The sequence below is a fragment of the Podarcis filfolensis genome (genome assembly GCF_964270895.1).
Source record: "Podarcis filfolensis genome assembly, chromosome: 1".
Lineage (NCBI taxonomy): Eukaryota > Metazoa > Chordata > Lepidosauria > Squamata > Lacertidae > Podarcis > Podarcis filfolensis.
The window spans coordinates 6,360,983-6,378,708 of NC_139604.1; the positions used below are offsets into that span (position 1 = coordinate 6,360,983).

General features: G+C 45.2%; 1 protein-coding gene across 1 annotated transcript; it reads left to right on the forward strand.

The window, feature by feature from the left end:
- Positions 1–847: 847 nt before the first annotated feature.
- Positions 848–17,498, forward strand: ACKR3 (atypical chemokine receptor 3). Its single transcript, XM_083587140.1, has 2 exons — positions 848–993; positions 15,657–17,498. Exon 2 carries the CDS (start codon positions 15,684–15,686, stop codon positions 16,776–16,778), a length of 1,095 nt encoding a protein of 364 aa, XP_083443266.1. The 5' UTR covers positions 848–993; positions 15,657–15,683; the 3' UTR covers positions 16,779–17,498.
- Positions 17,499–17,726: the final 228 nt, after the last annotated feature.

Genomic DNA, 17,726 nt, shown 5'->3' on the forward strand with positions numbered 1-17,726 from the left:
AGCAGCTTGGAGTCGTGGAAATAAAAATGGGAGAAATGGCATGTGGAGGATGGGTTAAGGCCATAGCTGTCAACGTTTCCCTTTTTTAAAGGGAAATTCCTTTATTCTGCATAGGATTCCTCGCAAGAAAAGGGAAAAGTTGACAGCTATGATTAAGGCCCTCCAAGAGCACCTGCCTGATTTGTCACTCTTTTATACCATCATGTCAGATATTGATCTGTTAGAATCTTATTTCTGCCATGGACTCACCTTCGGTACAATGCTCTGTCTCTGTAACGTGGCGGGAGCAATAATAATGATCTACTTGACCAGTTTGTCGACCGACTTAAAAGTACGCGAAGTGCTTTGAACCAAGTGAAATGTTCCGGAGCCGCGAAGAGTTTCCACGCCGCTTTGGAGAAGTAGCTGCGCGGTCCAAGTTCAGCACATGCCGCTTACTGAGAACGACTTGCAAATGAAAACTGCAGCCTTCCGGACAAGCGCACGTTGCGAAACGTGATCCTAAGGCTGCCCTTGGATGGGGAAACCAGACCCGCGGAGTTGAAAGGACCGGGATCCTCCTCAGGGCAGGAAGATCTAGGCTTTGCAGACGCGCCGCTTTCCCTCGAGTGACAAAGAACGCGCGGGGCGCCTCCCCCTCTTGCAAGGATCGCGCCGAGAGGCTGCGAGGAGCCGCGCGGACGCCCCGGGCGCGCTCCTCGCCTGGCGCTGCTCGCTTTTTCGTTGCGCGCCCGCGCGCGCGTTCCGCAGGATGCAGGTGCTCTCGGCCCGCGGAGGGAGGGCGCGGGGCGGGGCGGGCGCGGAGCGAGCCGGCCCCCTCGGGGCTGTGGGGCGGCCCGTGGGCCGAGCTGCCCCCTAGAGGCGCCTTCCCGCCGCGCGCGCCCGGCCCAGCCCCGCACGCCCCGATATAAGCGGCGCGGCCGGCGGCCCGAGAGCGCAGTGCCTGGCGAGCGGCGCCCGGAGAGGACGAGAGAGGCGCGCGGAGACGGCGAGGTAGGGAAGGGAAGGGAAGGGAGGGCGGCTTGCCCGGGCTCGTCCCGCCGCCAGGCTTCTTTGTTCGGCGCCGGCCATCGGCCCGGAATGTCTTTGTGCGCGGCGGCGGCGGCGGCGGCGAGCGAGGTGGCTTCTCCGTCTGCGGAGCCGAGCGCGGCTCTGGCCCCCGAAGGGCGCGTGGCGCGGGAGGGCGAGAAGCGGAGCGCCGGGCCAGCCGAGCCGCGCTTCTTCCCGCGGCGCTCCTCTCCGGGGATCGGCGTCGCCAGAGCGGATGGACGGCGTCCCGGGGCGGGCATCTTCCTTCGGGAGAGTTTCCTTTTTGGGGCTGCCGGCTGGGCAGCCTGATCGCCCAGCGAGTTGCAGCACTTCCAAACCCAGTGCTAAATGCATGATTTTGGGTGGGTCAGTGGGGCAGGTCAGAAAGGCATAATAATAAGAATGAAGTGCCTGGAATTGCAGCCTGCAGCCCTATTGATAGCGACCCATGTGGCACTACCATGCACACTGAAGAAAGTGGGGCTTACTTCTGAGTAAGCGTGCATGGCATCAGCCTGCAGAGCTACAAGGCTGACCACATGTCCTAGGTGGGTGTGCACATCAAATGCACTGTGGTGTTTTGGGATGACATTGCAAATGTCAAGGGACCCTCAGCAGAAATGGGCTGCGGGCAACAGTCAGTGCTTTTGATCCTCAGTGCTAGTCAGGCCAGTTAACAAAGGAGATTTACATCAAGGGGAAATGCTTTGGCCACATCACAGGAATCTGTGTGAGGGCTGCACTCCTAAGCCCACTCATTAGAGAAGTAAGTCTCATTTACCCTAAGCAAACATGCTTAAGATGGTAGGAGTCAAACAAACAACTTCAAGTTACAAGAAAGGAGATTCCGACTAATCACCAGGACGAAATTTCTGATAGTAGGAGCTGTTTGACAGTGGAACAGACTCACCCATGTAGTTGGTGGACTCTCCTCCATTGGAAGTATTTTAGCAGAGGTTGGAGGGCCATCTGTCATGGATGCTTTAGCTGAGATTCCTGCACGGTGGGGGGTTGGACTAGATGACCCCTGGGGTCACTTCCAACTCTACAATTCTGTGAGTCAATGATTCTAGGATCACGTTGCAGAAGTTTCACAAAGCCACACTTTGAAAAGCGAGAGAACTTGTCACCTGCTCTTTTGTATGCGTATCCCTGTTTCAATAGGAAGCTAAACACCCCTGGAGAAAGAAGAGCTGCTTTTGTTTTGCTGTTGTCATTTGTTGGGGTCAGGCAGTCTAGCGGAGCTCCTTCCCTGACAAGCATTCAGGGGATGGGCAATAAACAGCCACCCTGTAACTTTCAGCAGTAATGAGGAGTTGTAAAGTTACTCTGCTTAGTTGCTAAAAGCAGGATAATGAGGGTTAAAAGAAAAAAGTCAGAGTGCCTCATTAAAAGTTTTATGATCCTCTGAAAGTATTAGTGGGCACTCCCAAGAATATTTTATTCTGCAAAGTTTCAAGGCTATGGCAACTTTTTGTTTGTTTGTAAGTTTAGATGTTGCCGTTGAGTCTCGGATTTGCAGGGGAAAGTGACAAAGAGCTGTGCAAAGAGGCCTGTGTTTCTCTTCCCTGAATTTTCCACCAGCAGAAGGTCTGATTCATTGCCAAAGGGTTCCAGGAACAAGTTTTCTTTAAAAAGAGAAAGGGACTCCTCCCTTGCCTTGCACATTTCAGATGTTTCTGTGTGTTTGCCACTGTTTTATTAAATAAGCTACAAAGAGTGAAATGTTAAATGTTCTTTTTCTGTCAACTTTTGACTAAACAGAGCAGACGTTGGGTAGAAAGAGTCACGTGGTTTGATGGGGGAAGAAGCAAAGTGTACCACAAAGACACCTTCCACAAGGAATCATTTTTCTTTGAACAAGCTGATATACTTCAGCAGACAGAAAGAAAGGAGCCGTGCTGTTATTTTAATTGACTTTATTAATAGGTAGCAGCATTGCCTATAAATGTCTTCCAATATCGCATGCCATCTAATACTGTCTGCCTAGTTTTGAAGGTGTAAAATGGTATTAAGTTGGGTTCATGCCCTGTTGGTTTGCTTGATCTCCGTCACAGAATCAAAGTTGGGGAGCTGTTGGCAGGACAGCTTTGTGAGCTTGTGGAAGAGGAGCTAAAGGAAATGACAACTTCAGAATATTTAGCTAAGACGTTCTGTGGGTGGTTGAGAAGATACAGAGCAACGTTCATGTCTGTTTTTCAGATACACTGCATATGCTTGCACCCAGCCTTAACAACACAAATAAGACTATCTGATGCAATTTTTTCTACAGCTCCTTTATCATGTCTGTTTGAGGTGATTCTTTAGGGCATTGGACTACTGTTTTTCAGGCATGCTTAATAAAAGTGAGTGATGTGTTTGACCTCACATTGAGCTGCTTTTAATTCCCTTAATCCAATTGTTCAGATCCTGTTCTTACACTTGGACGGACTGGACTTGGTAGTTCTGGGTTGGGATGGCAGCCAGTGTTAGAAATACTTCCACAGTTTTGCTTTTAACAGTTGTAGACAAAGAACATCAAGTTGCTCTGAAAATATTATTTAATATTTTAAAAGCCCTTCAATGGTGGATAGACTAAAGATTTCAGATTTTTAGACCAACAGAAGTTATGCCAATAAAATATGAAATTCTGTCTTGGTTTTAATATTCCATAATAAATGCTGCTGTGGAATCAGGTGAGAGAGAGAGAGAGAGAGAGAGAGGGAGGGAGAGAGAGAAATGTGTAATAGGAACACTATAGGCTCAGTATTCGACTCCTTATGCAGAATGAGACGATAGGCTGACATGGCAGAATTCTGGACTGTGTCACTTCGGATGGCAAGTGTAGTTCTGTATTTTTTAAAGCTCCCTCTCTTAAAAAAACACTGTACAGTGGTACCTCGGGTTAAGTACTTAATTCATTCTGGTGGTCCGTTCTTAACCTGAAACAGTTATTAACCTGAAGCACCACTTTAGCTAATGGGGCCTCCTGCCGCTGCCGCACCGCCGGAGCACAATTTCTGTTCTCATCCTGAAGCAAAGTTCTTAACCCGAGGTACTATTTCTGGGTTAGCAGAGTCTGTAACCTGAAGCATATGTAACCTGAAGCGTATGTATCCCAAGGTACCACTGTAGTGCTATTGGGATAAAGACTTGCCCAGCCCCAGCCCTTGATGTACAAGGTAGGACATTTTTTACATGGGAAACATTCAAAATAAGAACCCATTCTGCAGTCTGAATTTTACCACCTGATTATCCACAATGTGCAGAGTGATTTGAAGTTTGCAGAATTGGGTTCTGCATATTAATTCCAAAATGCCAAAGGCCATGTTAAAAGTAAATTTGCAGCTATGCAGTAACAGAGGAGTGTGCTTTAGCTCCATCATGCTTTGCTTCTTGAAGGCAAAGGGGTCAAGGGGAGCTATTTGGCTGTGTGATTTGGTTACGGCAGCAAACATCCTCTCACAGAATCAAATTCTTTCTTGGGCAAAGGAAGAGGAAAGGGTGAGCTGGGAAATCAAGTGCCTGGGAGGACTTGGTTTTTTATGTATGAAGAGGATGAATGAATAACAGGGAAGACTGTATAGATCTTTGTTTTCCTGCTATGATTCCAGATGTGGACTGTTTCAGAAACCTGATTTCTCTGTCATCCAACCCACCTGCTGTTCCTTTAGGTGCAGCCTTACAACAGTTATCCAGCCTGCCATTCTCGCTGCCCTTCTAAATCGAGAGTAAGGGGCAGAATAGCTCTGGTCTCCCTGGCCAGAGGACTGAGACCCCCCCAGCTCTGCTTACTGGAACAAGCCCAGACAATAGCCAGACGGGTCTTCTACTGCAATTGTCTTTGGATGTGGCTGTCCCTGACCTTCAATATCAACCGCTAATCCCCGTGGCGATTTGAGCATATCACTTTTCTGGCTGGGGCTGCGCATTGTTGCCATGCAAGCATCTAAATAGCATCATGGGGTCTTGCCACACAAACATTGAGGTGGCTCTAGAATAAAAGTAGACTGGGCAGCACAGTTTCTCGAGCCTGTCCTGGGAGACTTCTGACTGGCATGCGGTAGGACCTCAGAGCCATTCATTAACAAACAGGCAAGATTGCTTTGTTTTACGTTTCAGCTGGCACACTGGGCTAGACTCCCTTGCTATTCTGGGGGGAGCACTGGCAGGGGGCCACAAAGCCTACAATCAGCTTAAATCCTTTTCTTTCATGGGCTGTTATTCTATCCCGTTGCAGCGAGGAGGGGCAGAGAATAGTAACTCACCCAATTGTTGATTTCACCATGTTGATCTAGCACTACCCTTGATCAATCTGAGCTCCTTTTTGAAAACATTTGCTTAAAATTCACATTGAAATTCTCATTGCATTAATTGGAATGAGATGCTTTTAGTGGGACAGTTAAAGTGTAATGAGCTGTTGATTCCACAACATTAAACCAAGTTACTTTTAATGTGCTTGACTCAGTGAGGAGATTCCTTTTTCAGTTTCTGTTTCCATTGTGGTGATAAGCCAGTACTGTCCGCTGCAGTAAGCTGATTAAGTCAAAGCAAACATGCCAGAATCCTGCATATAAGCAAGTAAAACTACATTTTATTTTCTAGTTTAAGTTAAGCATGAGTAAAACTTCTTTTCCACTCACCCCTGTCCTTACAGATTGTAGAGTATTAGTAGTAACTTAATTCTTTAAAGCAAATAAATTATTTTACTAGCTAGTTAGTGTTAGGAGTGAAAGTAATGGGTAAGATATATCTAGATAATTTAAAATAGATATGATGAACCCCTTTGATGAATAGGCTAAATAAATGTGTTGATTTCCTTAATTTACACAAGTTGAGTACTGCATTCCAATTGTGCAGTTCCTTGCATTGTTTTTGCACTGAATGTCAGAGGAGCAGAGATGGGAAGAAAAGGTAGTAACTGAAAGCCCTCCCAAGGTATAGAAGTCCCAGGGCTACAGTCTAAAAGTCATGTGATGCAGCAACCTTGTTGAAGCTAAGCAGGTTTGGACCCGTTCAGTACCTGGATGGGAGGCCACCTGGGTAACATATGGATTCCCTTCTTTAGCTTCCTGGTGAAAGGGTAGGATACTAATAAACTTTCTCTTTTAAAAACTTAACAATGAGGATTAGAAACTTATTTTATTTTGGGGGGAGGGGGAGGAATTGGTTATAACTCTAAAGCAGGGCTTCCCAAACTTGGGTCTCCCGCTGTTTTCAGACTACAGTTCCCATTATCCCTGACCAATGGTCCTGCTAGCTAGGGATGATGGGAGTTGTAGTCCAAAAACAGCTGGAGACCCAAGTTTGGGAAACTCTGCTCTAATGTGTTCCAGCTTCTCTGAGTCATGTGGTTGTAAATGACATGGTTTTTTTCTTGCTAATAAGATTTTCTTGTTGGTATAACTTAAATATTTTTTTACTATCAACACAAGTTGAATGCATAGAAATATCGCATCTCTGCCCCATGGACATAATAATAATAATAATAATAATAATAATAATAATAATAATAATAATAATATTTTTATTTATACCCCGCCCTCCCCAGCCAAGGCTGGGCTCAGAGCGGCTTACAAGCAATAATAAAAACAAGTTGAATGATAACAACTTAAAAACAAAATTAAAATACAACATTAAAATATTGAAACAAAATATTAAAATGTAGCCTCATCGCAGGAGGAGAACGAAAAGAAAAAAGAAAGGGAGGGAATCAAATTGGCTCCAGGTCAAAGGCCAGGTGGAACAACTCTGTCTTACAGGCCCTGCGGAAAGAAATCAGATCCTGCAGGGCCCTGGTCTCATGAGGCAGAGCGTTCCACCAGGCCGGAGCCAGTGTTGAAAAGGCCCTGTCTCTGGTTGAAGCCAATCTAACTTCCTTAGGGCCCAGGACCTCTAGGGTGTTGCTATTTATGGACCTTAAGGTCCTCCGTGGGGCATACCGGGAGAGGCGGTCCCGTAGGTACGAGGGTCCTAGGCCGTGAAGGGCTTTAAAGGTCAAAAGCAGCACCTTAAATCTGACCCTGTACTCCACCGGGAGCCAGTGCAGTTTGAAAACATGCCATTAGATGTCCAAATCGGTGGCAGCAGAAGCAGTTAGCGACTTGCAGGTGAATGAGCAGTGATGAGCAGGGATGTAGAGAACTAAGTGACATTGGTGCTGCTGGCAGGTAATGTGGGTAGTTTTATGACAAAATTCGCACTCTTTTTATTCCCTTGGGAAACATGTATTTTAAACTATATTGTTAATACAGTCTGTTTTCATGAAATATGAGGAAGATGGTCCTGATTCCCTGATAGCCACATGTTTGTTTACTGATACAGTGCTACCTCTGGTTACGAACTTAATTCGTTCCAGAGGTCCATTCTTAAGTTGAAACTGTTCTTATCCTGAGGCGCGCTTTCGCTAATGGCGCCTCCCGCTGCGCAACTTCTGCTCGCATCCCAGGGCAAAGTTCGCAACCAGGAGCAACTGCTTCTGGGTTAGCGGTGTTCATAACCTGAAGCGTGTGTAACCAGAAGCATTCGTAAACAGAGGTTCCACTGTATCTAGAACTGGGCCAAAATGACTCAGAAATTCCTAGGCACATGTTTTTACAGAGACATTTCATTTTCTCACCAACCTGCTTTCCCTCTGAATAGTCTCCATTTATTTGTGTGCCACCCCCTTCATGCCCTGGAACGATGCTTGATCTGGGACATTGTGGAGGATGCAAAATGGAGGCCACGTTGCGCCCATGGTTGCTGCTGCTGTTGCCAGTTGCAAGAGTAGCAGTACCCAAAACAACACCACCCCCAGTTGGGAGGAAAGAAAATAAAAGAAGCCGTTTTACTGCCACTGTTAATGGTGAGCCTCACACTCAAGCAACTGTTTAAGAATTTATGTTTCCCCTGGATAAATGTCATGAGATGCACTTCTCCTATACCCCAATGTTTCTGCCCACAAATAAAATGCAAAATTCTGAGAAGCCTTTTGCACACTTGTCAGAGATGCACCTAAGCTCCCTTTGCACCACTGGCAAGGAGGTGTATTTGTGCTCCCCCCACATCCCTTGTGCCCTTGGCAAGGAGATGTATTGGCGCCTCTGAAGCCAGGAGAGACCATGGACAAGAAACTCAAAAGTGTTGCTTTTTATTGCTTTTCTCTTGGGAGGGAGCCCTGGAAGACTGCTGCAATGGCCCGTGCCAGTGACCGGATTCCTCCACCGAGCCGCCCAGAAGTGCCTATGTGCCTATCAAAGCCACCCAGAGCAGTGGCGGGGCAGCCAGGGAATAGGCAGCCAGTGGGGCAGGCTCCTAGCCACTCCAAGCCAGAGGGAAGAGGCTTGATTTTTGTGTCCCCTCCCCTGCCGGGCCTGTGCCTTTGGTGGGGACCAAGCTGGTCAACCCCCAGATCTGCCTCTGCACATGGTGCTATGTCTATTGATTGTTTTTAAAACGAGAGAAACCTGCAAATCTTGTAGAGGAGGTACCAGAATTTTTGATATATATATTTTTTCAGTAGAGGGCAGTATATTCTGAGTAGTTGTACTAAAACCAATCTTGCTTTGCCAAGACAAACAGTGTTCCTTTCTCTGAAAAAGCATACAGTTTTAACATTTGCAGGCACACACGCAAACACACATACGCTCTGTATTAATATCTTGTTAAACACCATTTGACAACAATAAGAGTGGGATTAAAATATATTGCAGGGGTTGGTGACATGAACAAACAAGGGATTACCTCAAATCAAAGAGAAGTGGGTGAGTCTTTGTTGTGAAGTTGGATGAGCTCTGTGGCATCTGTCCAGGGTCCTGAGCCCCGATGATGTATGGATGTTTGTCTGTCTTGTGAAAAATCTCAATAAAGAAAGATAAATCAGATTGTGTTAGGGTCAAACTAGGTATGATATGGTAGATCTATGAGCTTTATGCTCAGATAAACAGGTTTCGGTGGAGGTAGGCTAAAGAAGCACAATGGGAGAAGGTATAGAACCCGTGGCTAAATTTGCTTTTTCCCCTAACTGAGTGCACTTTCCGTACTGGATCTCAGCCGTGGAGAAGGTGACGTTTGGAGGACAGACCATGTATGTGAGGAGGGCTACCCTCCTCTGCACGCATGCAGCCCCTTTGCTGCTAAAATATAGCGTCTTCCTGATGGTGGGAGCTCTGGGTTTAAACAACAGATTTGCTACCCTCGTGTTTCTAGTTTGGTCCTCAGGAAGGACATTGGAGAACCCAACTTCTCTTTATTTTTACTTTTTGTATTAAAACTTGCCTTATCAGGTCAGCTTACAGTGAAAGATTTAAAACACTTACATAAAGATAAGACAAAAAGAGCAAACCTGTGCAGAGTTAGTCCCTTTCTGATCCTGTTCTCTCTCTTATCCAATACTACAGCAGCTTTTATGGAGGAGCAGAAGAGAGAAAGAGAAAGAACTTGGCAATTTGGGAATGGACAGTTGTGGGGTATAGATTTGTTGGTGTTTTGGAAATAAACAGCTACTGCACCTTACACACCCTAGAATTAGTGAAGCAGTTGGGTTGGGCATTTAAATTGCACCTTAAAATTCAATGTCTGTATAAACACTGTTAATCCATAGATTTGTCCAACAGCAGATTAATAAGAAACAACTTCAGTTCAGCAGCCTCACACCCCAGGATTTTTCGAAAGATGAAAGGGAATTGACTGGTTTGGCCTTTTTAGAAGGGGAGAAAGCTACCACAAAGAATATCCTGTGCTTTTCACTAGATGACATGGGCATTCTGAGCGGGGTGTTCCTTGCAAATTGGGGGGAGATAGAAGAGAAGGTGTTTCTTCAGACACTTTGATCCTGACAATTCAGAGAAGCCTTTCTGAACTTTGGGTTCCCCGGTATTGTTGGACTACAACTCCCATCACCCCGGACCAATTGTCTTGCTGGATAGGGATTATGGGAGTTGTTGTCCAACAACATCTGGGGTCCCAAGGTTGAGAAAGGCTGAATTAGAGCCTGAAAGGTTTTAAAAAGCAAAGCAGACCGTATTACTTCTAAGTGAGCCTGCAACCTGACCGGTAGCCAGTGTAGTATTTTAAGGGCAGATGTAACATGCATCCACCATTGTGACGTGGGTAACTTGGGTGAAGCTGCCATATTCTGGACCAGGTGCAGTTTCCAAACTCTCTTCACAGGCCATACCACGTAGAGGGCACTCCAATACTCCAATCTTGAGATCGACAAGGCATAGCTCCTATTAGCCGCTTGCTTCTTAGGTGGATGGAAGGCAGCCGTGGTTCTGCCCCAGGAGGAGAGGGTTGAGCTTTCCAACTCCATGCCTTACCTTGACAATATGAGGGCTGTTTCTCATTATAACTAACTGAATTGTGGCAGGGAGTAAAAGAAAGCAACTGGTCATGGTTTTGTACCTCCTACATAACCACATCTGAGCTGCCCACAATTTTTCACTGCCCTCCTCTGTTCAGAAGACTTCTTTTTTGCTTCAGTTGTCCACAGCGTGCATTCCCAAAGCAGTCTCTTGATGGCTGCAGATTCAGTCCTTCCTGATGCTATGAGGAGGATGCTTTATCCAGTGTTGCTGATTTCATTTGGTCTTTGGTCGGTCTGCAGAAGCACGCCTTGGCCATCTTGCCAGACTTTCCATTACGAGGGTGATGTTTAATGGGGAAGAGGGAGCTCCGAGATGTTCATAAAAGGAGCCTGCCAGATAAGTACTTTCTTGGCTTCCACATGTAGCTGCTTGCTAAATCAAATTAACACTGCCCCACAGGCCAGAGTAAGCAGAGAAGGGAGCAGGTTACTAGTTCAATAGGCAAGTTCTGTAAAAGTTGGGCCTGGCAACCATCCAAAAAGGGGTGGCGGGTGTAGACAACTTTGCATGAAATAAGTACAGTCGTACCTTGGAAAGCGAATGGAATCCATTCCAGAAGTCCGTTCAACTTCCAGAATGTTTGAAAACCAAATTGCGGCTTCTGATTGGCTGCAGGAAGCTCCTGCAGCCAATGAAAAGCCATGGAAGCCCTGTTGGACATTTGGGTTCCAAAAGAACACCTGCAAACCGGAACAATCACTTCTGGGTTTGCAGCGTTAGGGAGCCAAAACGTCCGAGTTCCAGGGCCTTCGAAAACCAAGGCATGACTGTATTGGAAATGCATAATCTAAGTCTTAAAGGTGTGGTTGGGTTGTGAATGTTTTCCAAGGGAAGAAACGACTGTGGTCATTTTCAACCAGTCCTTTGACTTCCATATCTCCATGTCAGGGGTGGGGGACCTTTTACAGCCTAAGGGCCACATTCCTTCATGGACAGCCTTCTGGGGGCCACAGAGGTGAGTAGAGTGACAGGTATTATTCTTACCTTGGACAAGAAATGTTAGTGGTTTCTATAAACACCCCCAGCATGCACACTCCATCTCAGCATCGCCCCCCCCCGCTCCAGGCAACCCAGAGTCCCAGAGCCCATTCCAGTTGTGCAGAAGCACAGAGTGAGCTACAGAGCAGGGCTTCTGAAGGGGGCATGGCCATGGGGTGTGGGGCCTGGTAACAGCCCCAGGGACCATACTGAGAGGCCTGGAAGGCCACGTTCAGGCCCAGGCCTAAGATTCCCCACCCAAGCTCTGAAGTGCCCAGCAACATTACTAAAAGTCTCTGCCTTCTGATACGTAAGTGGCAGGCATTCTCTTGAAAAGCTCTAAGGAGCACAAATCACAGCATCTCTCTCTGTGTGTAGGCACATTCCAGATCCTAGAATACCATGCACTCCTCAGCAACTCATGCATCCCATAATACATTAAACTATCCTGAGTTTGGAGAGCAGTTTGTTTGATGAAACTGCTGCCAATGAGGAAAGGTGCTGGGTGGAGAGGGGGTGTGGCATGTCCACCTACCTGAGGAACTGAAATACACCTGGCTGGAGATAGTTTTACCACCCCCACTCCAACAAGGCTCAAAAGTGTGATTGTGCCACAAGGCCAGAAAGACACCCAACTGTACATCTTTGCCTCTGTGTCTGGGCACGTGTGTGAAGAAATGGTCGCCTTCTGTCTTTGAGCTTGGGGGTCATGAGGCGCTTGCTCTCATGTTGGCACAGCGCCACCCAGAGGGCACCACTGCACTAGCGCTCCTTGGAGCCATTCAGCGTCTCTCTGTAGGTTTTGGTAGGTCTGTTGCCACCACCGCCTGATAGCAGCACAGAGACTGGCCACAAAAGGAGATCTGAGATGAATGAAGGAGAAGGGCTGGATTCTGGTTTCAGTGCCGTGAGTTTAAATTTTCAGAACTCTTCTGAGCCAATGTAAATGATTACAAGGGGATAAGACAACCTGCTGGAGTTGCTCAAAGATAAAGCCATTGTTAAATCAGAAAAGAGCAGTTTCTGAAGGCTTTTAGCCATTTCTCATCCTGACTGATTCTCGTAATAACTGCTGCTTCAGATCTCTCAGTTCAATATATTTATAGCAGTGAGATTCAGTTAGTTTTATTCTAAATGCTTAAAAAGCTGAAAGAAATGCCAAGCATTCTAGAGAAGCCTCAATTGTAAGTCTTTTTCTTTCTTTACATATTTAGCTCTCAGTGGTACTTCCCTGTTCCTCACTTTCTCATATACTTCCAGCCTTCATAGTAAGCCTTTCCACTTCTGAGTGCATAAAATACCACCACTGTCCCTCTGTTCTGTGAAAAAGCTTCACCCATTGAATTTCTGCCTAATCCATAAAATTTATGCACGCTTTTCTAGCAAAATGAGCACGCCACACCACTGCATCATGACAACCTATGTACAATATACCCATATTTAGAAGACTATGTGCAATATTAAAACCTATATTTCAACAAGTGGAGTCTAGCTAAAAACAGTGTGTTGTGGGGTAAAGTCTGCCTTTCTCATGAAGTCAGACTTAAGACTTGCAGTGCAATTCTGAGTGGCATTGGGGTGCATGTGAAGTGGTGTATTACTCACCATACAGGGCAGGAGAGATGGGGAATGTTATGTACTGAGTTGAACAGGATCCAAACTGCAGCAGTCTGATTGGTCCTAGAACAATACAGCAGTATGATTGGTTGGCAGGAACCACCCAATCATGCTCCAGATAGAAGTGAATCCGCAACCTGATTGGCTTACAGTAGAATTCCGGAATTAGCCAATCATGTGCAGCCCATTGTGTAAATAATGTATATAAAGCAGATACTTTGAGGGGACTTTCATTCATTCATTCCTCCTCACCACTATGAGCTGAATAAAGAGCATGAAATCACTTTGCGACTCTGAGTATATTTCAGGGAACTTGCTCCCCACCCCAGGCTTTTTCTCAATTCCCACTCCCAATTGTGGAGGAAGATTTATACAAGCTCCATACTGGCATCAAGGAGGAATGGGAATCCTGGGGCGTCTGAGACAAATAAAGGCTGCACCTGCCTGGACGTGGAATAGAATAGAATTTATTATTTATACCCAGCCCATCTGGCTTGGTTTCCCCAGCCACTCTGGGCAGCATAGCTGTCAGCTTTTCCCTTTTCTTGCAAGATATCCTATTCGGAATAAGGGAATTTCCCTTTAAAAAAGGGAAAAGTTGGCAGCTGTGCTGGGTGGCTTTCAACAAAGTATTAAATTACAGTGGTCTGTTAAACACTGAAAGCTTCCCTAAAGAGGGCTGCCTTCAGATGTCTTCTAAAAGTCTGGTAGTTATTCTTCTCTCTGACATCTGGTGGGAGGGCGTTCCACAGGGCGGGTGCCACTACCAAGAAGGCCCTCTGCCTGGTTCCCTGTAACTTGGCTTCTCGCAGCAAGGGAACCGCCAGAAGGCCCTCGGCGCTGGGCCCCAGTGTCCGGGTAGAACGATGGGGGTGGAGACACTCCTTTCGATATACTGGGCTGAGGCCATTTAGGGCTTTAAAGGTCAGCACCAACACTTTGAATTGTGCTCGGAAACGTACTGGGAGCCAATGTAGGTCTTTCAATACTGGTGTTATGTGGTCTCGGCAGCCGCTCCCAGTCACTAGTCTAGCTGCCGCATTCTGGATTTGTTGTAGTTTCCGGGTCACCTTCAAAGGTAGCCCCATGTAGAGTGCATTGCAGTAGTCCAAGCGGGAGATAACTAGAGCATTCACCACTCTGGCAAGACAGTCCATGGGCAGGTAGGGTCTCAGCCTGCGTACCAGATGGAGCTGGTAGACAGCTGCCCTGGATACAGAATTGACCTGTGCCTCCATGGACAGCTGTGAGTCCACTAGCTGCATCATGGAGGAATGGTGGGATATAAATGTCAGAAAAGCAATCAAAGTAAAAAAAAAGTTTTATCATTGATAAATGATATGGAAAGGAAGACCAACTATATAAAAACCTATCTGGTCTTCATCAAAACACTATTGCACAGGGTCATCCAGTGAAATTAACTGCCTGCAAATTTGGGAGAAGCAAGTGAGTACTTTTTCACAAAGTGTGCAATTGGTCTATGGATACAGTTGCTGCAGAATGTTAAAATAATCACCAGCACAAATAGTTTTTGAAAGTGCTACATAAATTTGAATAATTTTATCAGTAGTTTATCAATAGTTTTTCAGTAGCTTTTGACTATAATCTGTGGGGAAAGAACCTCCAGGCAAGATAAATACAACCCAAGATAAATACATTAAATAATTGCTGTCACCATCAACTCATGATAAATGTGGTAAAGGGTGTGGAAAATCAAATGTTGTGGTAGGTAGATATCAAATTCCGAAGCAGTAACTTTTGCCTTTTCAAATTGCTTAGGGCCAACCCAAGGCACGATGATGCCTCATACAGTGAAATATAAATGGCACCTCTTCTTCCACTAATGACCATTCCACTAATGGTCTTGCCCAGCTCCTCTTCATGCCTACACAACTTATGCAGAAAAACTTTCCAGTGAAAATGTCATGGATCAGATCTGTCTGTCATCAGCCTTGCCACTCTTAATGACATCCCAAACTGCCACTTGACTTAATGTAAAGACTGCTGTCTTTGAACAGCTTTCTCCAACGTTATTTAGAAAAAAAAAAATGGTTGGGGATTTACTGGGCAAACATTGCACTACAGTTCTCAATTTTATGCAGCCTCATCAAAAACCCCACTAAAATTGTAAACGCCTTGAACACTATAAACTGATGGCCCCATCCAGCAAGATTTGATTTTAGTGCTTTCTAAAGCAAGGGATGACAGTGTTTGCCAGCAATTTTCAGACACATTGATGGGTTTATTCTAGTGGGAAGCTTGAGTATTGCAGGCTAACCCTTTAGCCTAGAATTGTAGTTTTGAAACTGCTAGGGTAAGCAGATAGGACACATTGCTTATATTGAGAGCTGTATGATTTAAGTTATAGATGACAGACACCCAGCAGTTATTTAACCCTGATGTCTTTGTGTATCTTACATCCAGAGACTGCAGTGCAGCAGAACTATCACTTAAAGCAAAAGTGTACAAAATGCCAATGTTTCCTTTCTATGGTTTTCTGAATATTTTTATGCCAATGGTGGTAGTTTGTTTAAAATCTGAAGGGTGTTGTGTAAGATGCCACTTAACCAAAACATTCAGTGCACAAAGTGTCTCTGGACTGGTGGTCAGGTTATTTGGGATGAAGGCATTTGTTTAAAAATGGCTGTTTTTGTTAACCAAGATGCTTATCCTTTCTCTTCTTGCTGCTTTGTTTTGCCTTAGGCTCCCTCCATCCCAGATCGACCAGCTATGAATACCATTGATTTGCCATCCCTATTTGAACATGTGGAAGTGGAGAATTTCACTGAAACCAACTTGACTTGTGGCAGTGGAGACTGCATCACTGTGGACTCCTTATCATGCCCAGCTATGCTCAACAAAAGTGCCCTGCTTTACACCCTCTCCATTTTTTATATATTTATATTTATGATAGGCTTAGTGGCCAATTTTGTGGTTGTCTGGATGAACTTCCAAGCCAAAACAACTGGCTACGAAACTCATCTCTATATCTTCAATCTAGCCATTGCCGACTTGTGTGTGATCATCACTCTTCCAGTCTGGGTGGTCTCCCTTGTTCAGCACAGCCAGTGGCACATGGGAGAGATCACTTGCAAGATCACTCACCTCGTGTTTTCCATCAATCTATATGGGAGCATCTTCTTCCTGGCATGCATGAGTGTGGATCGATATCTCTCCGTGGCCTGCTTCACAACCTCCAGCAGTGTTAAAAAGAAGAGGATCCGCCGTTGCATCTGCATCTTTGTCTGGCTTTTTGCTTTCTTTGTGTCTATCCCTGATACCCACTACCTGAAGACCGTTTCCTCCAACAATGAGACCTATTGCCGCCCCGTCTACCCGGAGGAGAATGCTAAGGAGTGGCTGGCTAGCATGGAACTGAGTTCTGTCATTCTAGGTTTTGTCATTCCTTTCCCCATCATTGCCATTTTCTATTGTCTCCTAGCAAGAGCCATATCTGCCTCTAGTGACCAAGAGAGGAAGAGCAACGGGAAAATAATTTTTTCCTACGTCATTGTGTTTCTGGTCTGCTGGCTGCCGTACCATGTCGTGGTCTTGCTTGACTTGTTGCTGACCTTCCATTTCCTTCCCTTCAGCTGCCACATGGAGAGCTTCTTCTTTGCAGCTCTTCATGTCACTCAGTGCTTGTCTCTGGTTCACTGCTGCGTCAACCCCATACTCTACAGCTTCATCAACCGAAACTACAAGTATGAGCTCATGAAGGCATTCATCTTTAAGTACTCGGCCAAAACAGGCCTTACCAAACTAATTGATACTTCCAGGGTATCGGAAATGGAGTACTCTGCTCTGGAACAAAATGCTAAATGATCACAGCTTCACAAGAGACTTTTTCTGTGCTCTGTCTTTAGCTGGACAATAAATTTGACCTAATATAATACAAATACAAACATGACTGTGCTTTTTTTGGAACAAATCATGTACCACCAAAATACTGCATTTTAAATGTTTTCTTGTGTTTTTTTGTGCCATTAGCTAGTCCACACTGTTCAGTTATGCTATTGGGAGTGGGAGCGAAATATACAGTAAACAAAGCTATCTTGTGGTAAAGATGTTCCTTATTTTATTATATCCCACTTGGGGAGCAGATAGCCCCTTTCCTAGCTACCTTGACTTCACTGTATACATTTTTACAGTGTGTATTTAAAGAAAGCAGACCTCTATTTTCTTGCTTTTGCAATTATACTGGAAAATCAAATATATTTAATCATGCATTTGAAGCTTCTTGTCATCAAATATAGAATGCTGTCCTTGTAATGTTAGAATTCCATTCAGTTTACTGTTGTAAGAGTAGTACTTATAACAATTGTTAAATGAAAAATATATGTTTTTCTCTTCTAAGATGGCCTTGGCAATTTTTTTGTGGCAATATAGTTGTAATCTAGATTTTTAAAAAATATAATGCTCATTATACCATGTGATTATTGTGTAAAGATGTGTTTCAAAACCCTCACACACTTATTTCATTCAGTGTCCCATCTCCTTATTTGTAAATTATTTTTTGAAAAAATAAATATATTTGAAAACGAAGCAGGAGTAGCCTTTCATTTATTTATTTTACATTTACTTTATGATTTTTACATCTCTTTCTGCAAAGGAAGACTAATCAGATACACTTTTTAGAGGGGGACAGTGGCGTCTACCTCCCAATAGCATCTGCACCATGGTAGCAGTAGACAAGGCAGGCTCCCTTCCAAGGGATTGTGAGATTTCCCGTGAGATTCCCAGAGGTATCTGTTGGAAATAAAAGGGCCTTAT